This window comes from Empidonax traillii, unplaced genomic scaffold (genome assembly GCF_003031625.1).
Source record: "Empidonax traillii isolate 1590-97213 ecotype Southwest subspecies unplaced genomic scaffold, ASM303162v1 scaffold1169:size251926, whole genome shotgun sequence".
NCBI classification, from domain to species: Eukaryota; Metazoa; Chordata; class Aves; order Passeriformes; family Tyrannidae; genus Empidonax; species Empidonax traillii.
In genome coordinates, this window is record NW_020956362.1 from 188,911 (window position 1) to 211,990 (window position 23,080).

Below are 23,080 nucleotides of genomic sequence, written 5' to 3' on the forward strand. Positions count from 1 at the left end.
TTCTGATGCCCCCTCAGGGTTATGCCAGCCTTTCCTATTCCTCTCCAGAGAAGCTACAGTCTGGATAGCCATCCTGGTGTGCAAATCTGCTTGCCCTTCTCACGCCAGAGGTCCCTCAGAAAAGCAGACTGCCCACAGGCAGACCCCTGCAAGGCTGTGAGCCATCCCTCGTGAGCAGAGCAATAAAGCACCATCAGCTGGGCCCACATACGCCTCTCGTTCACAAAGCTCCACCAGCCGAGCCTCTGATGACAGAACAGCAATGTAAGATTTCCCAGTTGGCATATTCCCACACTGACTCTGCAAATGAAAAGTAGGAACATCAGCTAGCAAAGAGACGTTCTGTTCTCAATTTTGTGTCTCTAAGCATTTTAACAATGAAAAAACACACGGTGCAGCAACACAATAAAACTCCTTCCTTTCTTGTCAAGAAGATGACAATAACATGGCAATCTGTGGGAAAGCTGAGGCTGCCTCTAGCTTTCAGAAGTTTTTTTTTTAAATCTGTTTTTATGAAGTTGTTAATTCTCCTAATTACCTGTATGTCTTGCTGCATTATAAAGCTGTGCAGCTGGAAATAATCGGATCTTTTGCTACTATGACTTGTTTGCTATCAGATTAGTAACATTTTACAAGAGAAAAGGCCTTTCTTTTGTGTGACTCAGTTAAAGTTGATTTCATACATCCAGATTCAGCATTTGCACTGTAATCCCTTGTTGTATCAGCTACCTTTTGAGTCCTCAGCAGCCAGGCTAATTGTGCTAAAATAACTAGTGCAGCAATGAAGAGTGTGTGCAGATTACAAAAGATGAGCATGTCTGACTTCTGTCTGTACATGTGTACACATAGGGCAGCAGCTCCATGAAGTGACTGCACTTTTCAAGCTGAGGCACAAGTCTCTCTAGTTCACTGTGTGCAGGAATAATGCATTTGTTATGAAAACAAACATCCATTTCTCTAATCAGTTACTAATTGCCAGCAATGTCAAGACATCACAAGAAGTTCAAATCTTACTGTAGCTGTTTCCCTATCACAAACAACAATCTGTAAGCCACTGACCTTTCCCTCGTCAATTGACAAGAACAACTCTAGAAGCTACGAGAGTGTGTCAGCATGTGGGCTTAACCTAAATGGCATTATTGACCCAGAAAGGAACTACTTTCTGTAGCTAGCAAGAGAGTAAGGAATAAAAAATACAATTAGTTCCTCCACACAAATCCATGAACCAGATCATTAGTTTTTATTTAAAACATGTATGGTCAATTTCCACCATGAATATATGGGGAGAGAGAACTACTACATTTACAGTATGAAAAAAAAAAAAAATCTGACAGGCTTAGAGATTCCTGCAATGATTACTGCATAAGAATGTGGCACGGTGCAAATTCAGTCCACACACATAATCACTTCAAGATCAGACCTTTTGGGGGGATAAGATCAGTACACATCTGATGGGTGTCTTACCAAGCTGCCCATGGAAGGGTGCACAGGTTTGATCCCCGGGAATCTAGAAAATACGTTAAATCTATTTGGAAACTATTACCATTCCAGTGAGGTCCCCATCAGAAAGAAATTATGGATATCAGTTTTTCTATGAACTGCTGCCACAGCTTTAATTAGTGCAGGCAGATACTACAACAATACAAATAGTTTTCTCTGTGTGTTAGAACATAAGACTATCAGTAGTGTACCTTTATAAAGGAAGAAACCAGAGAACTTGAATGAGGGGTGAACTTTGGAACAAATGCAAAAGAGCTTCTTGCAGAGAAGAGCCATTTAGAAGCCAGGCATATTTTGAAAGTAGCAATAAAGAAGCCTGGGAAATTAGGTTGAGAGAGTGAGAAATCTTTCTCAACTCAAATATTCTAAGCTTGGATATTTTTTCTGTAATATCCTTTTCCATACCTTTTCCTAAATTATCTTCCCATAGACCTACCTTTTTAAAAACTGACTAAATACAAGCGAATACAAGCCTCTGATACCAATGACTGTTAATATCATTACACAGTTTTCTCTTTTGCTGCCTCACTGAAATATTAACAATGCAGTGTACGAAAGGACTCTAAGGAGAGTCTTGTAAATCCTAATCCATCCTTAGTGGAATAAGAGCAGATCTGAATGCTTTGTAAAATTTGCATTTCTCAAGACAGGTGAAAGTCTCCAAGTACTCTCAGGTCTTCTGAAAAAACATTTACATTTCACTGCAGGACACAAAGAAAGCATTAAAAAAGAACATACTGTGTTCAGATATTAGTGTCTAGTCATTAAGTTGGTGCGTTGTTGCCTTCCATTTCAGTGCAGTTTTACCAATGCTAAAACCACATCTTCCCATGTATTACCCGCATTCAGGTAAAATCTCTTATCTTAAAAAGAACAATTTACCTCATTTCTGAAAAAGAAAGCATCTCTTCTATTTCCTCTGTTTGGGCTTGACTCTCCAGGAAGCATTTAGAACTGCAAAGTACTCAGTCCTCTGCATGAAACTTAGTTCTTAAAATGAAGTTATCAGCTTAAATGTTTACAATGAAATTAAAATCACTCAAGTTCCATTCAGGTGAAACCATTATCTGTAGTGCTGTCTAAGAGTCAGTTTTCTCTTCTAATCCTAACTAACTCACATTCTGCGAGGTTAGGAGGGCTCAGGAACTGAAATAAGTTCCTGTGCTAAGTCATAATAGCTATCCCCATGCACATGCTTTGCCCGTAGTAAACACGAGGCTTTATCTTAAAATCACTTCTCTAGAGCTAAGGTAAAGAAACCAAGTCAAACTGTCTTGAATTTGCTATAAAGTATGAACACGCATTCACATTTACTGCATATTAGTAAGCTTCCTAAAAGGTTATCATGTTGATCATGTGTCTGAGTCCTACGACTTAGATTAGGGTAGGATAGCCAGAACAGGAGCCATCAGGCAAGCTTGAATGCAGAGCTGCTCAGGGGTTACACCACTGTATGTTCAAATGGGCTCAGTGGGGCTAAATTTAAATGCAAGGGATTGGCTATTACTTGGTCCAAAAATGCACTGAAGATGTGCAGAAGTGGAAAGATGAGAAATACCAACAGAGTGGTGCTGCAAGAAAGGCACTTTTAGGGGCCTGAATTCCACCTGGAAAAGCCTCAGAACTGTGAGCCTTGCACTTGCCTAGGAATCCTTCTTATTTCATTCCTACAAGCAGATGTTGATACACTCTTCCGAAGTCAACACTCTTCAGAAGTTGATTCTCAATGCAAGTACCTTGCAAGACCTTGACAGCAATCAACATCTCAAGTCAAAAAGCATAACAATATCATGTTCTTCTTTTCCCACAGAGAACCAACATTTAGCTTCAACTTCCATGCTGAAGACTTCCACCTTTGCAGTGAATTCCACAAACTTAAGCCACCACCTCACAATGTAACAATCATGCTAAATTGCACTGCCCTTTAGCTTTGTGTAGCTGCCTTCTCCTTTTTTGTCTCTATATAACTAGTCCCTTGCAGAAGTTATGCACCAGGAGTGACCTCTATAAAGTTGACAAGGTTGGTCTTTCTAATCTCTGTCACAATACATGAGCACGTCTTACTTTCACTAAAAGGAAAAATAATAAAAATACTTTCACTAAAAGGAAAAATAATAAAAATGTGTTGCTGTCAAAAAATAATTTTAAAACCATAGCAGGAATCATAATTTTTCACAGCAGCACATGAAAAGAATTCAAAAGGTGCCAGAAGAGCCTTCAAATGAGGGCAGAGCTGGACAGAAACAGTTCCTTCCTGCCCTGAAGGTGAATGCCTTCAGTCATACAATTGGTTGCCCTATAAGCTTAGTTTGCATAGCTACAGCTGTTATTAACAGTCATAAAAATCACTCAGCTATAAGCATTTGACTTGGAGGCCACTTCCTGGGGTGAATTCCATAGGCCGAGAAGGTGCTCCAGTTATGCTACACTGTCTTCTGTTTGCTTTAGATTTACAGCCCTCTCAGCTAATGAAAGCAAAAAAGAGGAGGAGCACATCCTCAACTAAACAAATTAACCACTGCTGGTGCATATTGTAAATTGTTACTAAGTGGGCCTGCCTCTGTTGTAGTTCCCTTTCAGTGGCACAAAGGATCAAATTGTGACCACCAGGCCACACACTTGCTAGGGTACTCTGCTGAATGGCATGGATCTTTCATACACCGCACCAAACTGCCTCAGCTTTTTACATACGCTCCTAGATTAATTCTATTTTCCAAGCAAATCATGTTTTTGTCTCTTCCCATTTGCTACAACTTCTATCACGTTGTCCGTCCAAATTACTTGTTGCAGCTGGCCTTGTTTGATTTGCAAGCCTTGAAGGGACCCAAGCTGAGCACAGCTTTCCAGGCTTTAACTCAACACTACATTCATTAGCTGAAGCTGACCTAGCATTTAATTCAAGTGCACACAATGATCTTTCCCCAGTATATGCAATTTGCATTTTGGTTTGCAGGAACCATCATAATCCATCTTCACTGTGACAGCTTTACAGTACAAAGATGACATTCCCACATTTCCCCTTAGGGCTCTTGTACACTGAGAACTTTAAACATGCTAACTGTCCCCTCTCAGCTGGAATTTCATGCACATTCACTTGCAGACTGAGTAATTAATACCAATCCCCATCTCCATTGACCAGCTAAATAAGGTCAGATGAAGAACAATATTTTCTTTTCACCAGTGACTTTAAATGCATCTTTTTAGATAACGCTGAGATATAACTCCTTTACTTTTCTTGGAGGGCATTAAAAAAAATCAGTGATCCATTTAGAAGATATAAACTACAGACATGGGTATTCTCAAAATTGCACAGCTCTGGAAAATTAATTGTAGAGAGGAAGGGGCACAGGCTTTAGTCTGACTATGCTACAGCTCTTTCTGAAAAGGCAGGAGAGGAAACAATTGAACATCCATAACCTGCAGCACTAACAAACAATCATTCCCCTCAAGAGATGATATTCTTTCAAATTTCGTCAGTATAGCCTATCATGAGAATTTTGAGTGGACATATAATAACCTGATTGATCAGGGATTATTTTCCACTAAAACAGAACTCAGATCAAACCGAGGGTAGACTCCATACAGGTTTAATGATCTTGTATGATTTCCAGTCTAGGAGAAAAGCTGTCCAAGACAAGACAGTCATATGCAAAGCCTTATGCATCTTACTACCTAATGCACTCAACTCCGGAATGCAGTGCACACAGTAAATGTAGCAAATTATTTACTCTTTACTCATAGTTATACTTTGTGCATACTTTCACAGCAAAACTTATTCACAGTACATACACAGAATGTTCTTCCAGTTTTTGTTACAAATTATTTCCTGTCTCTGTACTACACCAGTCTCCAATAGACTCGTACTTCGTGAATTGTCTAAGATGCTCCTAATTTTCTTAATTTTTTTATTCTTATAGGCTTATTATTTCCCAATTTTTGGTACCAACATTCACTAATTTTTATTACTGTCTGACAGTTCAAGTCTCATAGCTACATTTATTTCTTTCTCATTAAAGTCAGCCTAAGTAAACTTTAAATGGCATTGCTTATTTTTCTCTTTTTTCCTTTATCTTTTTTTTCTGTTAAACACAGTGACAAAGAATATAAAGTTTCTTCTACATAGGACACACAAAAAAAGACAAAAAGTCACTGTCCCAAGGAGTTTGCACAATAAACTAATCTGACAAAATGCATTTCACTAGGGTTTAAAAATAAACAGTGATTAAAATTAGTGGAAGAACAATTGGCTGATATTTTTAATAAGCAAACAGCAAGATTACATTAACTGGCCCTTTGGGAATAAAACAGATCTACAATAGATTTAATTAAATGCATTTAATGAAGCCCAAGTATAACAACAACAAAACAGTGCATCATCTGAAATGATGCCTGAACTCTAGTAAACCATTCTGAACTCTAATAAATGTCTCATTGTTATCCTTGGAGAATTTTTATTTTCACATTAAATGTTTCGAATCATTCCCCTCCAACTTGTTTAATGGGTTTGCAATGTTGAAGTTTCAGAAGTTACTTTTAAATCAATTTTTTGAAAGAAACTCTTTATTCTATTATTTTTTTAATTAGGTATCATGGACTGACATGTCAAAAGAACGATCAATGACTAGAGCTCAGTGGAAGTACAGTGCTGCGATCTGTATAACTGAAGAAAAAGGTCTCACTGTCCCTTCACAAGGTATTTTGTAGGCATTTACTAAGTCATCTCAAACAGTCATTTACACTAGGACAAAGGGAATACAAGACAGGCATGAACTAGCTCAAAAAATGTAAAGCACTACTCCACATGCAGGGTAAGAAAGAACTAAGCCTGCAACACTCCTAGAACTGATGCTTGCTGTGTATTCTAAAGAGGGGTTGAAACACTCCCATTTTTGGAATGGCATACAGTCACTAAAAGGAAAAAGCATGAGGATGCCTTATCACCAGCAGAGTGAACTTGATTTCAGATCAGAACCTATTTTGAACTTTACCAGCAATTTCTTTTGGAAAAGTAGCAGAGGAGTCTTTCTTAGAGGAAATTAGGTGGAAGAACTATTTGTGTGTGTATATTCATAAATACATGCACGAACAAATAAAGAAACAAACCAAGGATGCCCAAAAAAATCAGAAGTGGAATTAGTGTATTTATGCATTAAACCATTAAATTCTCCACACTATTTATGCATCACACAAAAAAATTCTAGGATAATTCTCCAAATACTTTCCACCACTAAGTAGCTGTGCTCACAATGGGCACAGGAACAGGAGCCATGTATAGCAGGTGCAGATTAGCCCTGCAACCAACCCAGAGGACTGGAACTCCAAAACATCCATCCCTGCAGAGTGTGCCCTAGAGACAGTGGGTTTCACTCACACAGGGTTCAGTCTTATCCAACGAGAACAGATGATTATAAAACTCCAGGAAAGAAAAATATTATTGTTTCAAGGCTCAGTTTTCTAGCAGAAAAGCATTACATTTGGTTCCCTTGCTGAAAACAGAGCATTCTAGGAGAAAAACGGGATTTTAATATTTGCTGGAACTACTTTTATTAAGGCAGAAATTAAGGCAGGATAAACAACAAGAAATGCATATCCTGGACTCAGGAACTTTTTGAAAGAATATGTTTCAATGATGCTAAAACCTAAAAACTTCAGAGGTCAATTTAAAACTTCTACAGATTTTTTCTTTCCCAAGGGCATGCTTTCAAGTGAACCCCTCTACAGCAAAGTCCTTATTTGCAAGTTTCTTTTCTTCTCAGAAAGCACAGTAGCAGCTTGTTGTAAAAGGCAAAGTGTATGAACTCTGTGCAGCTGACAAAAATTCCAGCTCAAGCTGTATTTGAAGATAAAAACTATCAACTACCAAGATATTTTTAGTCAGTCCCTTCTGTTACTAACATTTTTCCAAATAGTTCTGGACCCCTAAAATTTCTCTGTTTCATAATTCACTCTGATATTGATTCTTTCAGGCAGGCACAGAATGATCTAACCTCAACATATGAAATTACAAGATGGCCCTTTTATTCTTAGTTTAAATGGAAAAAAAAGGCTATTTTATCAACTCTTTACAAATTGCATAGCAGTCATCTCAGGCATATCCTTCCACTTTCCGGTACTTCCACTTCTTAACATGTAAAACGCAGCACAAAAAAATTTGTTTCCTCCCTCCAAGCATTTTTGATCATTTTACAGAAATGGACTTTAAAGTCTGCAAAATATTATACAGTTCAGCTGAATTTATATTATATCTTTCCTGGTAAAATTTCCTTTTTCCCCACTTCATGCCCATGCAACATTTAAAAAGTCTTGGAAGCATATTAATCACCTAAGCACAAACCATTCTCTTGCTCTATTAAAGTTTGGCTACTGATAGGTCCTTTGGCTTTCTATGTTATCATCTACTACAGACTCTTCAAGAAATTATAAAGAGAAATTTCTACTCGATGTATTCAAACTGGGCACAAGAATACTAGCACCAATACCATTAACAAAGATTTTTTTTTTATAATCTATTATATCAATTTTTCCAGCAAATAGAATGGGATACTGAGGAGCAAACAGCTGTTTTCCAGCATTTCTACTAGGCTCTTATAATTAATAGATGCCCTCCCACTCTCTCGTACTCAAAAGGAAACCAAGCCTGATAATCCTCCACTGGCACACTTGAAACCACCTTTACTGGAGAACATAGGAGGAATAAGGTACTTTATTATTCATATTCATTGAATCATAAAATGTCTAGAGGCTACAGAAGTAATGTCCCCTTGCACTAATGGTGACTGTCCCTGCTTCAGAGACAAAGAACTGAGGTGGCAAGGAGAAGCAGCAAATATGCATAATATGTGATTAAAGTAATTGAGCAGTGAATGGAAAAGGAAGCAGAGAAACCCACATCACTCAGCTTGGAAAAATCTCGTAACCTACATAATCCACACACACATAACCCCTATCTCAAGCTCCTTTCCAGAAATCTTCATCTAACCCAGGCCAAGTGTCTACATTTCACCTACTTTTATATAAATAGGAATAAATCTTGGTAAGCTGAGATCTGGCAATGTTTAAAAGGATCTTTACAAAGGTTCTGAACTGCAAGACAACAGTCAGGAGATCATAAGCATCACTACTAAATCCTGGCTGAAAATGGCATATCCCAGTACTTAGGATTACAGAGACAAAAACCCTTGTGATGACGGACTAAGGAGAGAAAATAATGAAAAGCCAGTAACATGAGAATGAGATTTTTCCCTCCAAAGCACTTAGCTACATGAAAACAACTTGATCCCTCATTTAGCATTTACGTCTAAAAGTAAAGTAAAATAGATAAGCTTTGGGACACCCTCTGATGCTCTTATAATTTATGAGGGAAGCCTAGTGGCCACGAATCCTTTGCTGTGGTGTTCTCCTAAGTCATTTGAATAGTATCTGGTTATATTACTTGTTGTCCAGGACAAATGATGATATTTTTTATTTACATTAATTCAAAGTAAAAAAAGAACAGAAATCTCCACAAGCTTGTACATCAAGCCTCAGTTAATCCTACCTAACGTTGCAAGACTCTTCACAACGACTTTCACAGAAGCTGTTGCACATGCAGACAAAGCTTTCTAAATGCCTTTTCCCTGTCAGTCCTGTCTCTGATCACTGTCTTAATGTATCTGTATGGTACAACTGAGGATCACATTACATCCATTTTTACCTCCTGCACTCTGGCAACAAAGTTCATGCAAAGTCTTCAGGGATCATAGAGTCTGATCAATTAAGCACTGATAGTATCTCATTACTACACATTCTTCTGATGTGTTCTGTACAATTTCTCTAATAGCACTTGAAATAATTTTCCATCTTCTATGTTGCACTGCAGTAACTGAGAAAATACACAAGAATAAAACACAGAGATGATTATGCTTATGATTTGTGTTTAAATCCAGCAACACTGCCTAGCTCCAGCAGCCTAAAACCTGTCAGGAAGGAAATCAATAATAAACCCTATCTGTCAACTCTCTTTCTGTTACAGGAAATAATGTATCACTCTAAATGCTTTAAAAAAAAAAATTTTTTTTTCAAAACTACGCCTAAACTCTACTTATACTAATAGTCTCGACTTTCTTGGAAAGTAATATACAGGGTAGTAAAAGGTGTACAATTTCAGGATTCACACTGCAGGTGTGTTCTACAATTATCCAGTGACACCAAGCATGCAACTACAGTGAAGTTAGGGAAACAGAAGTGATTTCATCACAGTTACAACCTTTAATTCTTTTTCTGCCTTTCCCATTAGCCAAACGCCTGTACACAAATTTAGCCAGATATTTAATAAACATATATATGGTTTTAAAAGTATCACTTTGAAATAAAGCTTGGTCATATTTGATTCAAAGGGCTGTCACAATAGAAACACTTCACTTGCACACCCATCCATACAACTATAACCTTGCACTGATTGCAGCTTAGTCACCTGATGTTCACATCTACCAGAGAGACCTGAGGCTTTCCTGGTGTATAGAACCCAAGTCCTCAGACACCTTAATGACATAAGTGATGGTGACTCCAGTGCAGTCACACAATGAAGAGCTACAGATGTTTCTGCTGAGATTTGCTAGCAACATTAACCACCATGAGCAACAACCAGCCCCATGGAAGAGGAAAGCTCACTACTCTTCCTTTCCCTTCAACCCTTGGAGCACGTCTGAATTCAATTTGAGAGATTAGGTGGGAGTGAAAGGTGAAATGCAATTTCATTTCTTCTCAGAGCTGTTTTCAGACTTAAAAGACATTTTCAGTAGCTGCAAGGGGCTTTTTCTCACCCCTGCACAGATGTTATCCTTCCTTATTCTTCATAAGACACATCTAGGCCCATTCAAAGTACAAAAGATGCGGGACAATCAGGTTTTTGCTTTCATTTGCCAAGAAGAGCAGTTCCAAAAGACTATTCAGTGTTAGGTCAGACCATAAGAGTACAGAAAAAAAAAGCTCCCCCATTCACCAATCCAAAAGGGAAGTGAAGCCCACTATGAACGGGAGACACCACATTTACTCCAATCACCACAACTGTTCTCACACTCTGGATGATCAGATCTTATAGGATTGACATTGATCTCATTCTTATCTGTACTATAGCAATGTAGCCATGCCAACTGCAAAGCAATTATTTCAGAGTGAGACAGAAGGAGGTCTGGCCCCAGATGTATTCTATCTGACAACACCCACCTCTCAAGTGCACAACGCTCCAGAATATAAGGGAAGAAACAACCACTGTAAATCAAATCCACTGAATTAAAGAGAGCAGTCCCAACAGAGAAGTTGATGCTCCCTTTCTGACACCATTTCAGGAGCACTTTAGAGAAAAGAAAACAATGGTTCCACATGATAGCTGTGTGGAATCACATTTCAGAGTGAGATGAGTCTCTAGCCATTTATTCCTTACTTCTCCCTCGCTCCATTCCATCTCTACATCATTTTTCTCACAGTTAAAACATCACTTCTCTCAGTTTATATTTTTGTTCAATGATGCAAGCAATCAGCACAGCTATTATTTCAGAAAAGAAACTAGTCTCACATGTGGACAAAATCCTTAAGCTACAGACCAGGGAAGGAAACCAAGTCTCCAAATCCTCACTAATTGTGATCTTCTGGCTTTTGCTAATTTACAGGATTAACTCACTCCTATAGTAGTCCAGATTTCTTCCTCACATCACAATTGAGTCATGGGGTTTTCATATTCGCACGATAAGCCTATTTAGCTCTTTTCAGCCCATGGGATACCCTTTACCTCTTTCTTCCCTTAGTCACCCCAGCATCATGAAGGGGAAGAGTAATGATTCTAAGGTCATTAAGCCATGCATAAAAATGCCGTAAGAGATCAAATCACACCCCAGTTCACACAGACTTCAGTTTCCCCTCTTTATGAAATTGGAAAATCAGTATACAACTGGGCTGTTAGTTGAGGGGGTGGACAGGAGGAATGAAATACAAAGAGCTAACTCCTGTAATATACAAATTGAATGATCAAACCATCATGGCAAAATGTCAGCTGATGACATACATTAACTTTGGTAGGGTCATATCTAATTATTAGTGACTTGGTTGAAAAAGGCTTTTAGTCGGAGGATAGCTACTTCAGAGATAACAACTAATGCACGGGGGAAGAGGGCAATGGAGATAATTAAGCAAGGATATAATTTCAGTGCCAATGACTTTGTTTGACATTCTGCTTCGTGGCCCAGTTAAACAATCTTTGTAAATAAAATTCCTGCACTTTCAGTGTATAGTCTCACTATGGAGTCACTTCGTTGTTAAGAGTCCAGGTCACAGAATGAAAAAAAAAATATATCAGTGCAAGAATTTGCACACATTTGCTCAGCATCATCATTTGTTGGCTCACAGTAATAGGAACAAAAAGGCTTTGGCTATGTTCAGGGAGTCACCACATTCAAATGTGGATCTCATACATACAGAGAGTGAACTGCTATTGAAACATGAGCCATCCAAAAAATTCTGAACCAAAACCTAACTGCACAAAAGCAAAATACCTCCAGCATTAGGTATCTCAGTGTATTGTGTCTGGTTGCATAAAAACATGGTACTAGAAAGGTCAGTATACAAATCTTTTGTTTCTAAGATGCTTTGGTAAAATAGGTCTGACTCTAGGAAGCATGGAAGAACTAACAGAAGACACTGTTAATTCACAGATGGAGCAAGTAACTTGATTTCACTACCTTGCATTATATGCTTTAGAAGGTACTTAAACTACCCTGGCACCGATGTAGCAATCATTAACATTTTATCTTTATCCTGCTGAACACTTTAAGAAGTGACAGAAGCAGCAGCAAATAGAAGAGAAATAAATTAGACAGCAAAGACTTGTAAAAAAAGCTTGGAATCAAAGTACTGGACGGGAATACCCCACACAGGCATTGGTTCTGTATCTGAATTCTCCATCTTGTGCCCAACTCTAATCATTACCAGTTTCTTTTTAAAAGCCTGTGCCTGAATGAACTGATGTGTTATGTGACAGCCACAACCTAAGTAAACTCCAAACAAATCATTCATCACAGCAAAGCTCCAGAACAAGCTGGTACTTTCTCAGAGAAGAGTGTTCTTCTAAACCCATGTTATACATGAAAACAGAAAACATACTTTCTGTAGACTTTCATCAATTGTGCACAAACAAAGCCTTTGATAATTCTGAATAGGCTTGAGATCGTTATGCCCCAGGCCAAGAGGCTCTCAGTAGTTTAAGATCTCATTTTCCAAACTTTTGGTCAAAAGAGTCTTTTAAAGTGCAGGGGAGAAAGAAACACTTTTTCCATGAATATTGTTACGTTCACAATGCCCCTACTCAAATCCTTATATACACTACCTTTTTCCTAACCAGAATCAAACTTTACATCCTCAAGGTCAGGAGTAGCAAGTGGTCACCCACATCAGCTGCTACATTTTCTGTTTCCCATCGTTCCCTTTTATGGCCTAAATTGTTCCTGGAACAGCTGACCTTCTCCAGTTCTCAGGCTCACTCTTACCTTCCTGTCACTCAAATCTACCACACACACTGTGCTAAATTTCCTTTGGTTTGCCTTTTGAAATTATCTGCTTAAAGTCATGAAAAGATTCTTATGCAGATCCAGAAGGGCAACTAGAATACCAAGGAAATGTGCCCATCATTTCATGTTCCGTAGCTCACACCAACACACGACAACCATGCAGTTGTGATTTAGTATTTTAGTAAAATACTGAAGTGTTTTGACTCCAGAAAAAGTGTAACCAGCTTAATCTAGTCATTATTTTCAAGTCCTTTCCCTTTGAAAGCAAGCCCTTAATCAGCCTGAACTCCTAAGAGCTCAAATTTATTCTCCAACGTGGTGTTTTTGTTTTAGCTACTTTATCAGCTTGGAATTATAAAGTAACGAAAATGTTACGCATTTAATTTAATATCACATTCTCTACAGAAACTAGAAGAAGCAATAATTTCATTAAGGAATTTGGACTTTTGGCTCCTATATTACTACCCCAGGGCCAAAAGTTTCTTTTTCTTCAGATGTGTTATGCAATAATGCATAAGCAACAGAAGTGTACTTAATACTGTGATACCCTGCAATTCACATCATCAGCTGGACAAATAATTGCAGCCCTTCTCAGGTAAAACCTCACCAATTTAAATTAGTTTTCTCAGAGCAGGGAAGGACTGAAATCCCTCTGAATGATAGAGAGATCAACAGAAGCCTTTACAAGTGTTAAAACACAGTCTGATCTGCAGGGTATACAAATACTACCCGTCAACAAGCACTGAAAGAGCACAGTTTCCAGACTCTGAATCAAATTCTAATGAATTCTGGTATTTTTTTACACGTATTAAACAGCAAGGGGTCAGTTTTACCCTGATCAGGTAAACACTTCAGAATTCCAGTATTCATAGAAGGGTTTTAACAGGCCATGCTCTTTGTTCAAGATCAATATTTCCGTTTCCCTGCATCTAATTCCCTGGTTTTTTAAAAGGACCACTTATCAGCAAATTTAATTCAGATCCTTTTTTGTCAGGTCTAGGGGACATCACAGATCTTTAGAATCAGATCTTTGTTTGTGTTTCAAGGGTTGACTAAATACGGAATCACATAAAACAGGGACACCGAGGACTGATGGGGTCATCTACATCATCTCCTAATCTCCAGGTGGGATCAGTTTTGCCTAAAAAATTGCTAGTAGCAACTTCTCTGAAGTTCTAAGGAAACTCCATTGACTGGTTCAAATTATGCATCCATGAAATTATTAGAAACTTTGCTTTATATTCGGCATGCATCTCCCATTAAAGACAGTGCTAATTCTTCTACTTTTCAGATTTTAAACATATAATACCTTACTAAATCTGATAATATATAAATTCACATTTGTTTTACTTACTCCTGGTAGAAAGCGCTCTTTCTGCAAAATTAATAGTGGCAAGTCATTTAAGACTTGTCTTACACTACTGTAGCAGCCAAGCCTTCGAATATCACAACAATCTCTGTATTTTATTTTTTTTTAATTATTTTTCTACTGGAACTGAAACAAAAATTCTAATTAATTCCCCATAACAAGGTTCTAATTTTAGGCAGTCTGGAAAGAAGATGCTAGGAAAGGAATAACATCGTACAACTTACAATTTTAGGAATACTTTTTGGTGCCTAAAATTGCAGTGAGTCAATTCTGAGCCTAAGAAAATCATGTCCAAACTAATATTTTCTCTTTTTGGTGATACTTTAGGGAAGAAATCATTGTCAGTTTTCCAGGTACTCAATCATTTCTTTCAAGTTATCTAGACTGTCTAGCAAAAGCTAATTTACAGTGGGAGGTGTCTACCACAGGTGCCATTAAGTCTAGAGCCACAAGACTGACTTCTCCCTGGACATGTGTTTAACAAGATTATGATGTAGAAGCATACTGCACTTCTTTGTGTGAAGTGCAAGGCTTTTTATCCCAAGAAATTATCTTCTATTCCTCTTAGCTAATGCACAGTGAGGTTTTTCTAATCACTATTCTTAAGGGAAGGCAAGAAAACTTAATTAATATATAGACTTTCACAAGTAAGTAGATAGCAACTCTTTTTTTAATTCACCTCCAAATTAAGAAGGGTTCTAATTAAGATGAGATAACAGATTCAACTTCCTAGTGTTCTTCCCCAGTAGAGTTTTGTAAGTGCATAACAAAAATATAATGATGTGGGACAGAAATCTAAAATCTGTAGCAAATAAAATTGGTTTCTGCACACAAAAGCAGAAAAAACCCAAAGCTTGCATCTTCCCAATATTTGAAATTACAAATAAATTACATTTCAAAGTTTTTCTTCTTGACTAATTCCCAGTCTGATACAGAATACAGACACTATGTAAACAAACACTAAATTCCTTTTATTGTGTTTAAAGATGAAAGCTATCATTACTATTTCTGAACTGGAGAACTAAATGTGGCAACTTGAGTATAGTGAGAATTTCAACATTTGAAAGTACAGTCTTAAAGAAAACAATGAAGCAATAAACACCTTCTATCAAAGACCAATATCGTTAGACTTGTTTGGGTTTGTCTGATTTTTTTTGTTCGGTTTTGTCAGATTTTTTTTTGTTTGTTTTCTGAGTGGTTAGTTTGGTTTTTGTGTTGTTTTTTGGGGGGGTTGGCAGGAGGGTCTGGAGGGCAGGCAATCTTTTTTTCTTTCAAGGTTATTGGATAGGGAAGAATCCTTAATTTAACTGAAGCCAAACTACAGAATCAGTCTGGACAATTTTGAATCTTAGGTTCTCCTTCTTATATATTGAAGTCAAAATGAATCATCTAGGAAATGCAAGAATTATAAAAAAGTAAATAAAACTCACATTTTCAAGAACCTAAGAGACTGTGAATACAATAAAACTGAACTAATTTTCCTAATACAAACAATAGTTATTCAGATTTGTTAATGTGCATTCTTTGTTTAGGCTTTTTTTTCTTAGTTCAAACTTAGATCAGACTTTTTTTCTTAGATCAAAAATATGACCACATACTGACCTACCCAAATGTTATTCAGGTTCACTAGAGCATAAATCACAAAACCATAAAGTCACATATTTTCCAGATAAAATAACTGTAGTTCACTTCTGGTTTTACCTAGTTTGCTTTGGTGCATGACAACATCTTAATGCTTATGAATAACTTCACATTTTTCTGGCTGTAATATCAGTTACTTATACTAGCAAAGGTTAAATATTAATTTAGGGATCTATCTTGCACCGTGTTCATAACTTAATAGAAAGACCAACTTTCAAAGTTATTTATGGGCCTAAGGAAGCCAACAGGGATGGTTGGGAGAACGCAGGAAGAACACGCTTATATGTCCCAGTCTGAAGGTGCTGAGGCACTCTGAAAATCCCACGAGCTACAGTTAAGCACATCAGAAAGCCCACCTCCTGTCATACAAAAGCTTCTTCTCTGCCATGTGGTATGGATGGGTTCTACAGGTATTTATGGGTGTGATGTACCAGAAAACAGCAGGCCAAGGAGGAGAAAAAGACTGTGCTGAGAAAATCCCCCAGAATTTCTAAGATCTGAAGGTTACTGGATCTCCTGAATCCATAAAAACAGATAAAAATCAAAACACCAAGATTCAGCTGAATCTGCAGAAGGCCACCAGCACACTAGCATCAAGACTGCAACTCAGAACACGTTGATGAAGTTAGTGCCTGCTATACGTAGTCAAAGTATCATATACACATACAATGAGATAAAAAACCTCCTGGGTCCTCCCTGAGTTCCAGCTCAGTCACTGGTGCACTAGTGCCACCTTCCACTTGTGAGTAAAAAAGTGTGGTTGGCTACCAACTATTGCTCCAACCAAGTATTCTGAGAGAGAGTAATTAATTGTACAAGCAAATAATTGCCTATAATGTATGATTAGTTATCTGCACTTAAAAACAACAGCTCTTAATAACAGTTGAATAACAGTTCTGCTCTTCATAACAGTTGAATTAATAAAAGGCATTCTAATTAACTCTGCTTTTGATCTCTGTCTCTCCCAACTCAGTCCCCTGTCAGGGAAACACAAGTTTATAACACTCCTTGTTCGGGTGCTCCCTACACAAATGGCTCCACTGTTACCCTCCAGGAGCAAGCCGTGTCGGTCTGCCCATGCAAGCTTTAATGGGAGGGAAACAAACGCATTCTGTTATTTAAAAATACTTACTTGGTAGGGATATAGAGTGACTCCATTCGTTCTTGACAAAGACCAGGTGCCATCAAGGTACTGATGGGCCTGGATGGCCACGGAGTTGAGAACATTACCGTTGCTGGGGCTGGTGGCCATTTGAAAGCTGACCTTGGCTTGGTGTCCGGGAGAGCCATTTTTTTTCTCCACCCCATTGCCGATTCCTAGACTGTTGGGTTTTCCACTGTGTTTGTTGGCAACAAAGCCTGTGTAGTTAGATGTAGCATAAGGAGAAGGCATGTATGCCCAGTCCCTGGGCTGCAGGCTGCCCGTGTGCCGAGGGCTCACTAAGGTGGGGATATTGGAGAGAGGTGGGGGAGAGCTTGGTGAGGCATCGTAATGTTCTGAGTTGGCAGCTTGCTCTAAGGTCAGCACCATCTGAATGGCCTCTTGCTTCAGTTGGTTCAGGTGTGTGGCACAAACATCACATCTGTTGTCCTTCTCGTTCCATGCCTTACGAATGGTATTGGGAACTTGGAGCTTCTCGTGAATCACTGAAGAGAAACCCGGGTCCTAAAAATCAAACAGAGAAGGGTAAGGGGAGGACAGAAGAGAAATGTTTAACCATGGTCACCACAGTGAAACACTATTACTGTATTTCAAAAGCCAGTTTATGAGATAAGCTTAGAATGCAAACAAAGGCCATTAGATACAGTCAGCATATGCCAGCACCAGAGCTGAACAAAACTGAGAAACTAGATTGTGTTGGAAAGAAAAAAATTCTTTTACTTTTACTGATAAGTGGCAAATATTATAATTCCACTGCAAGCTTCAATGCATAGCAGAGAAAAGGAATTAACCTGCTTCACACCACTGCACCTAATTTCTGGCTTGAATGAAACCTACTCTTAGTTACACAGGTGAGATTAAGAGCAACTCCACTATAGCCAATGGACTTGTAGCAGGGTTCATAAATCCATTTACTCATCAGTGCCAGCTTTTGGTACTCAGAAAACCCAGGAAATACTCTGCAACGAAAATGTCACACTTCAAAGACTGCTGTAAAGAAACAAAATGAAAAAATAAAGTACTATCACTCTCCCAAAATCCTTTTCAGAATTCAAAACAGATGGATAGTTGATAAAGTCAAATCCCATCCTCCCCCAAAACAACCCCCAAAAAAATCCAAATGAAAACAAATCACCTTTCTGTTACTGAAATGTTCTACCACTATTTTGGGTATCTACTGATAATGTAAAATAAAGTAATAATTTTATTTATAAAATTCAACATGTATAGAGTTAATAATCTGTAAAGATTCATTTTCTCCTTGGAAAGCATAGTTTTGGTGCAAAACCACATAATCAAGTTTAAAGCCTTTCGTCTCATAGCAAATGCCTATCTCATGGGTAGGTGTTTGAACACCAGTGGTGCTCCCCACAGAGCAATATGCCACTCTGATCTGAATGCTGGCCCAAATTGCAAAGTGCTTCAGTGAGTTCTGAAGCCCAACAGCAGTCTTAACGGAGGCTTAGCACCAAACCTGCCTAGTTCTCACAGTATCATACAGTTTTAGAAACTCACAGCAATGATGTGTGTGCTACACAGAGCAAAAAGGTGACAGTGATTTGATAGAAATATTTCTTGGAATTTTCCCACCACATTTCTGTGGTTTTACAGACCAAGCAGGGCAGACTTTACCTGCCCCTCCTTTATTTTTTGAGACTTACTGGTGGATTTTCTTCTGACTATTCAAAAAGATTTAATCAGCAGTATCAGAATCTTTTTAATTCTGTCCATCTTTTTGGCTCTAATAGCTTTACTGAAACAGCAAACTGAATTCAGACTGAAAGAATGCATGTGTGTGAGGGGGAAAAAAAATTCCCACAAATAGGCAGCACCCTTATCAAGTAATTAAGTAATTTGATGAACCCCGTGCCATTGAGATAGCCACATTTCATGTCTAGATAGTTTGGCTGTGCTGGGAAAGTGGGTAGGGGGTACAATATAGGGAGGGAGAGAATTCATTGGTAGAGGGTCATATTCATTATGATCCGTCTTTATAATATACTTGAGCATTTTATTTTCACTGTTTAACTACCGTGAACAGCTCCTCAGCATGCAGTGATTAATTGATTCATAAATCACGGTGCCTCTCTATGCACACCAGCAAAAGAGCAGTTCCAGCCCCAGAAGCCCGGGAGAGTCATATAAGCTGATGGGAAACAACAGGGGACTGAGATCTGATCAAGCCTCAAGCTGGTCATTTCTATTCTATGCACAAAGGGGGTCAGAGCTTCAAAGTGTGTCAGGAAGGCAGGAACTGGATTTTGTAACAACCCTTCCCCCTTAACCTTCGGGAAAGGCACTGGTGGAAATCAGGGGGAAAAAACAGGATGCAAAGGATGTCAAATCATATTTTCCATCCCAGACCATAACTAGGTCAACAGATCACATCAGATATAGGCACTCACTCTGTGATGCCAGGTGTGCAGGGAAATGATTCTCTACTTTTCCCATAATGAGCTAGACAAAGCTACCTATATAGCTGAAGTGAGGTGTGTGCCTTCTTTCCAGGCTGCTCCACATCAGTCCAGGAAAAATCCTTGCCAGCTCTTCCTTCAGCTAGCAAGTGTCACAGAGGTAGCTGTTGTTCTTTGAAAGTTAACTTCCCTTAGGCAACTGGGCTTGGACCCAGGTAATTATATAAAACATTCAGATCCAGCAGCAGAAATTCCGGGATACTATGATAAATATTCCAAGGAAATAATGCCTTCTTTAACATAAGCAAATGTCAGCATGATATAAATATTCAAGTAGCACACCAGCTTTAAAGAGTACTGGATAGCAGTGAATTCAGCTTCATCTCAGTGTTAAAACAAACATCAGATCATTCTCTGATACAACAATAAACAGAGAGAGAGAGGGAGGAAGGGAAGATGGAAGACTGTTCCTCCTCAGGAGCAGAAAGAAGAAACAGGCACAACCTGAAATGGTAACTCCCAAGATTGGCCCTAACAATCTATCAGACTGTACTAGATAGATAGTTCTATCTGGATCCAAGTCTGGGATATAAAACAGAAAAGCCTACAGGACAGCAAATAAATTTGGAGGAATACAGGTTCCAGCACATTAGTCACATTTTGTTCTCAAAACAAAACTGATGGAGCCTAGAGAGCTTACTTTCATATTCTGCACTGGGCAGATCCACTGTAATTTCAAAGAAGTGTCTGACAACACATTTACAACACATTTAGCAGGGAGGAGAACAAAGCCGGACAGTCCCTACACCTTTGTTGGAATAGCAGGGAAATGCAGCTACACCACACTTTCTGGCTTAGTATTTCAGCTGCAAGCAATCATCTGCACACATTCCCCTAGGAATGCTTAATAGTTCAATAAACAGTATCTTGTCCCATACAAAACAGTGATGGTCAACCCTCACTGGGTAAGCACTTTGAGCTAGCTGCACTGAGCAGCAGGAGTTGAAAAAGTTCAAAACTCACTACCGAAACTTGTGAGGTCTAAGAAACTCCACACTCCCTGGCAAAAGAGCAGATTTGCTTATGAAATCTGAGGTTGATATTGGAAATACCATTTATGTTTTGGCACTCATTTCCAGTCCTGATGGAACAAAGTACAGTGACACTGAAAACTGAAACAGAACTTAAAAAATCACAAAAGAGTTTGGTTCGAGCTCAGGGCAAAGGTTCATGGTGGTTTCTCTTCTTGCTGTAATGGTTCACCCATCTTTAGTATAAACATCATTACTGTAAACTCCTGTTCCTATAATAAACAAATAGAAGCGTGTAAGAGGTCTGAAAGCTTCAGGAGATCAGACACAACACAGACCGTAGCATAAAGGCACACAGCAACAGCGAACTAAACAGAGCGCTAGCTGATCTATCCTGCAAGAAGGCTTTTCACCTTACCTTTGAGTTCTCCAGGTCAAGCAAACACCGATTCCAGATATGTTTAGTTGCTCATGTTCTCCACTGTAACCAAATAGTCAGTAAATCCTTATTTTTGTTCCTGAACTAAACACTCACATGGGAAATACAGAAGAAGGAACAAAATTTTGCATTTTTGAGTCCCATCATAGGTATGCTGAGGAATTTCTGCTTTAGCCAGGGCAAATGTGCCAAGTAAAGAGGCTCTAGTTAAGAAACACTGAAGTGCTTCTATCACAGACAGCTCTACCAGAGTAAATTCTGTCCTAATTTCACGGAGGAGGAGGAACAGCATTACTGTATGATCATGTAAGGGACTGCAGAAGCATCCTCCTCTCTTTCATCTCCCTTCATAAAACTGTGCCTTGCTGTATAGTTCTCATGATGTTTTAACTCCACTGCTAAGAAAGCAGATGACAAAGCTTAGAGCCCGTCTTCCTCAAGAGAGAGAGCAAACAACCACTTCCAGCATGAAGCACCATCTGTTTCACACATACATTTACACAAAGCTCACAAGGAGACGTGATGAAAGCAGGATGAGCTCAACTGGTGGACAGAGAGACAGGCAAGAAATAAGAAGAACAATTTGCACTTTTACATGTCACATGGATCCTAGTTGATCCTAGATTCATATACAAATACCTCATACACATTCTACTCTTTTGCAAGCATACAACAGGCAGACACTAACACAGGACGTTCTCTAAAATTTCATACACAACTGTATTTGATTTGGCCAACAACAGGCTCTGCAAGTTAGACATTGTAACCCTACTTCGTCACCTCAGAGAACACTCAAATATACAAAGGATCTCAAGACCTTCTTGAACAAATTGTGTTCTTCAACAGCAGTATTACCACTCTTTACAGAAAAGCAAAGAGTCAATACTAACTATATCACAGAGGTCAGCTTCCACTCAAAGATGCTCACAAAAGATTCGTGGAGTTCTCTTGTTTCTGAAAGGGTCCAGACAGGAATGACTGTTGGTATGTAATCCATCACACAAGGTGAGGAGAAAAGGGAGAAGCGTCAGAGTTCTTCCCATGAAGAAGTATGTTTTCCAGATTCTCCCTCTCCACAGGTGAGGAGTAGAACAACTTAAGAAACTTCAGTAGGAGGGAAGCCTTAACCTGATAAAAACCCCCATGTTACTCTATGACTGTGCAAACATGTCTACTCTAAACACAATCCAAACTAGTCCATAGTTGATTACTATTTAGGAAAAATGGGAGGGGGGCAGCAGAATTTAAACAAAAAAATCTCCTCCATTCTCCTTTCTCTCTTTAGGGTGTACTTTCCAGTTCAATAAAGAGATTATACTTGTAACTTGTTTTCCAGAGGCAGTTGGTCTATTTTCCAAGACTCTGCATCCTAACTTAAAATCCTATCATCTTCTAGGCTACATTTTTGAGATTTGCTGTTTTCACCATTCCACAGCCCCTAACTGTTATGATGGCACCACTTCCATTAAAGTAAAAATATCTTCAAATATACAGAAGTCAAAGGGAGTTTTTCCTTAAAGAAAGCACGACAGGATACACGCTATGACTCTAAATTAGTAGTACTGTACCATCAAACTGAGCCAGAAACCCTTGGATAAAAATCAGTTAGCTTTGGTAAGTAACCCTAGTAGACTGAAAGACTGAATCCTCCAAATTATCCAAGTTGTTAGGATGTCTGCTAGCACAAGCACTGTTTGGTAAGTAAAAGCCAAAGCTGCACATGAGCAAGACCAAGGGGGCAGCAAACTGGCCTCCCTTGCTCTGCACACAGCAACTGGCACCTTCTCTGAGCAAAAGCACACTGCCTTACCCTCCCTGCCACAACAGTCATCCCTCACACCCAATAAGGTCTCCCAGCTGAGCAAATAAAACTATCTTATCTCCTCTACTAGAGAAGAACACATTTCCCTCTTGTCCTTCTGAAACTCTCTCCATTTCCCAGCAGGAACATCCCCCCATAATCACTGTTACTGCATGTTGGGGATAG

The 23,080-nt window shown here is 38.7% G+C and overlaps 1 protein-coding gene across 1 annotated transcript in view; it reads right to left on the reverse strand.

Moving 5' to 3' along the window:
• The window catches only part of KIF26B (kinesin family member 26B), a gene marked incomplete at its 3' end in the record, with an annotated part of 205,739 nt that overhangs the window by 180,536 nt on the left and 2,123 nt on the right, over window positions 1-23,080 (reverse strand). The window contains exon 2 of the mRNA XM_027905598.1: window positions 17,180-17,713. Coding sequence (XP_027761399.1) covers window positions 17,180-17,713 — 534 coding nt within the window. The remainder of the gene's footprint in view (window positions 1-17,179; window positions 17,714-23,080) is intronic.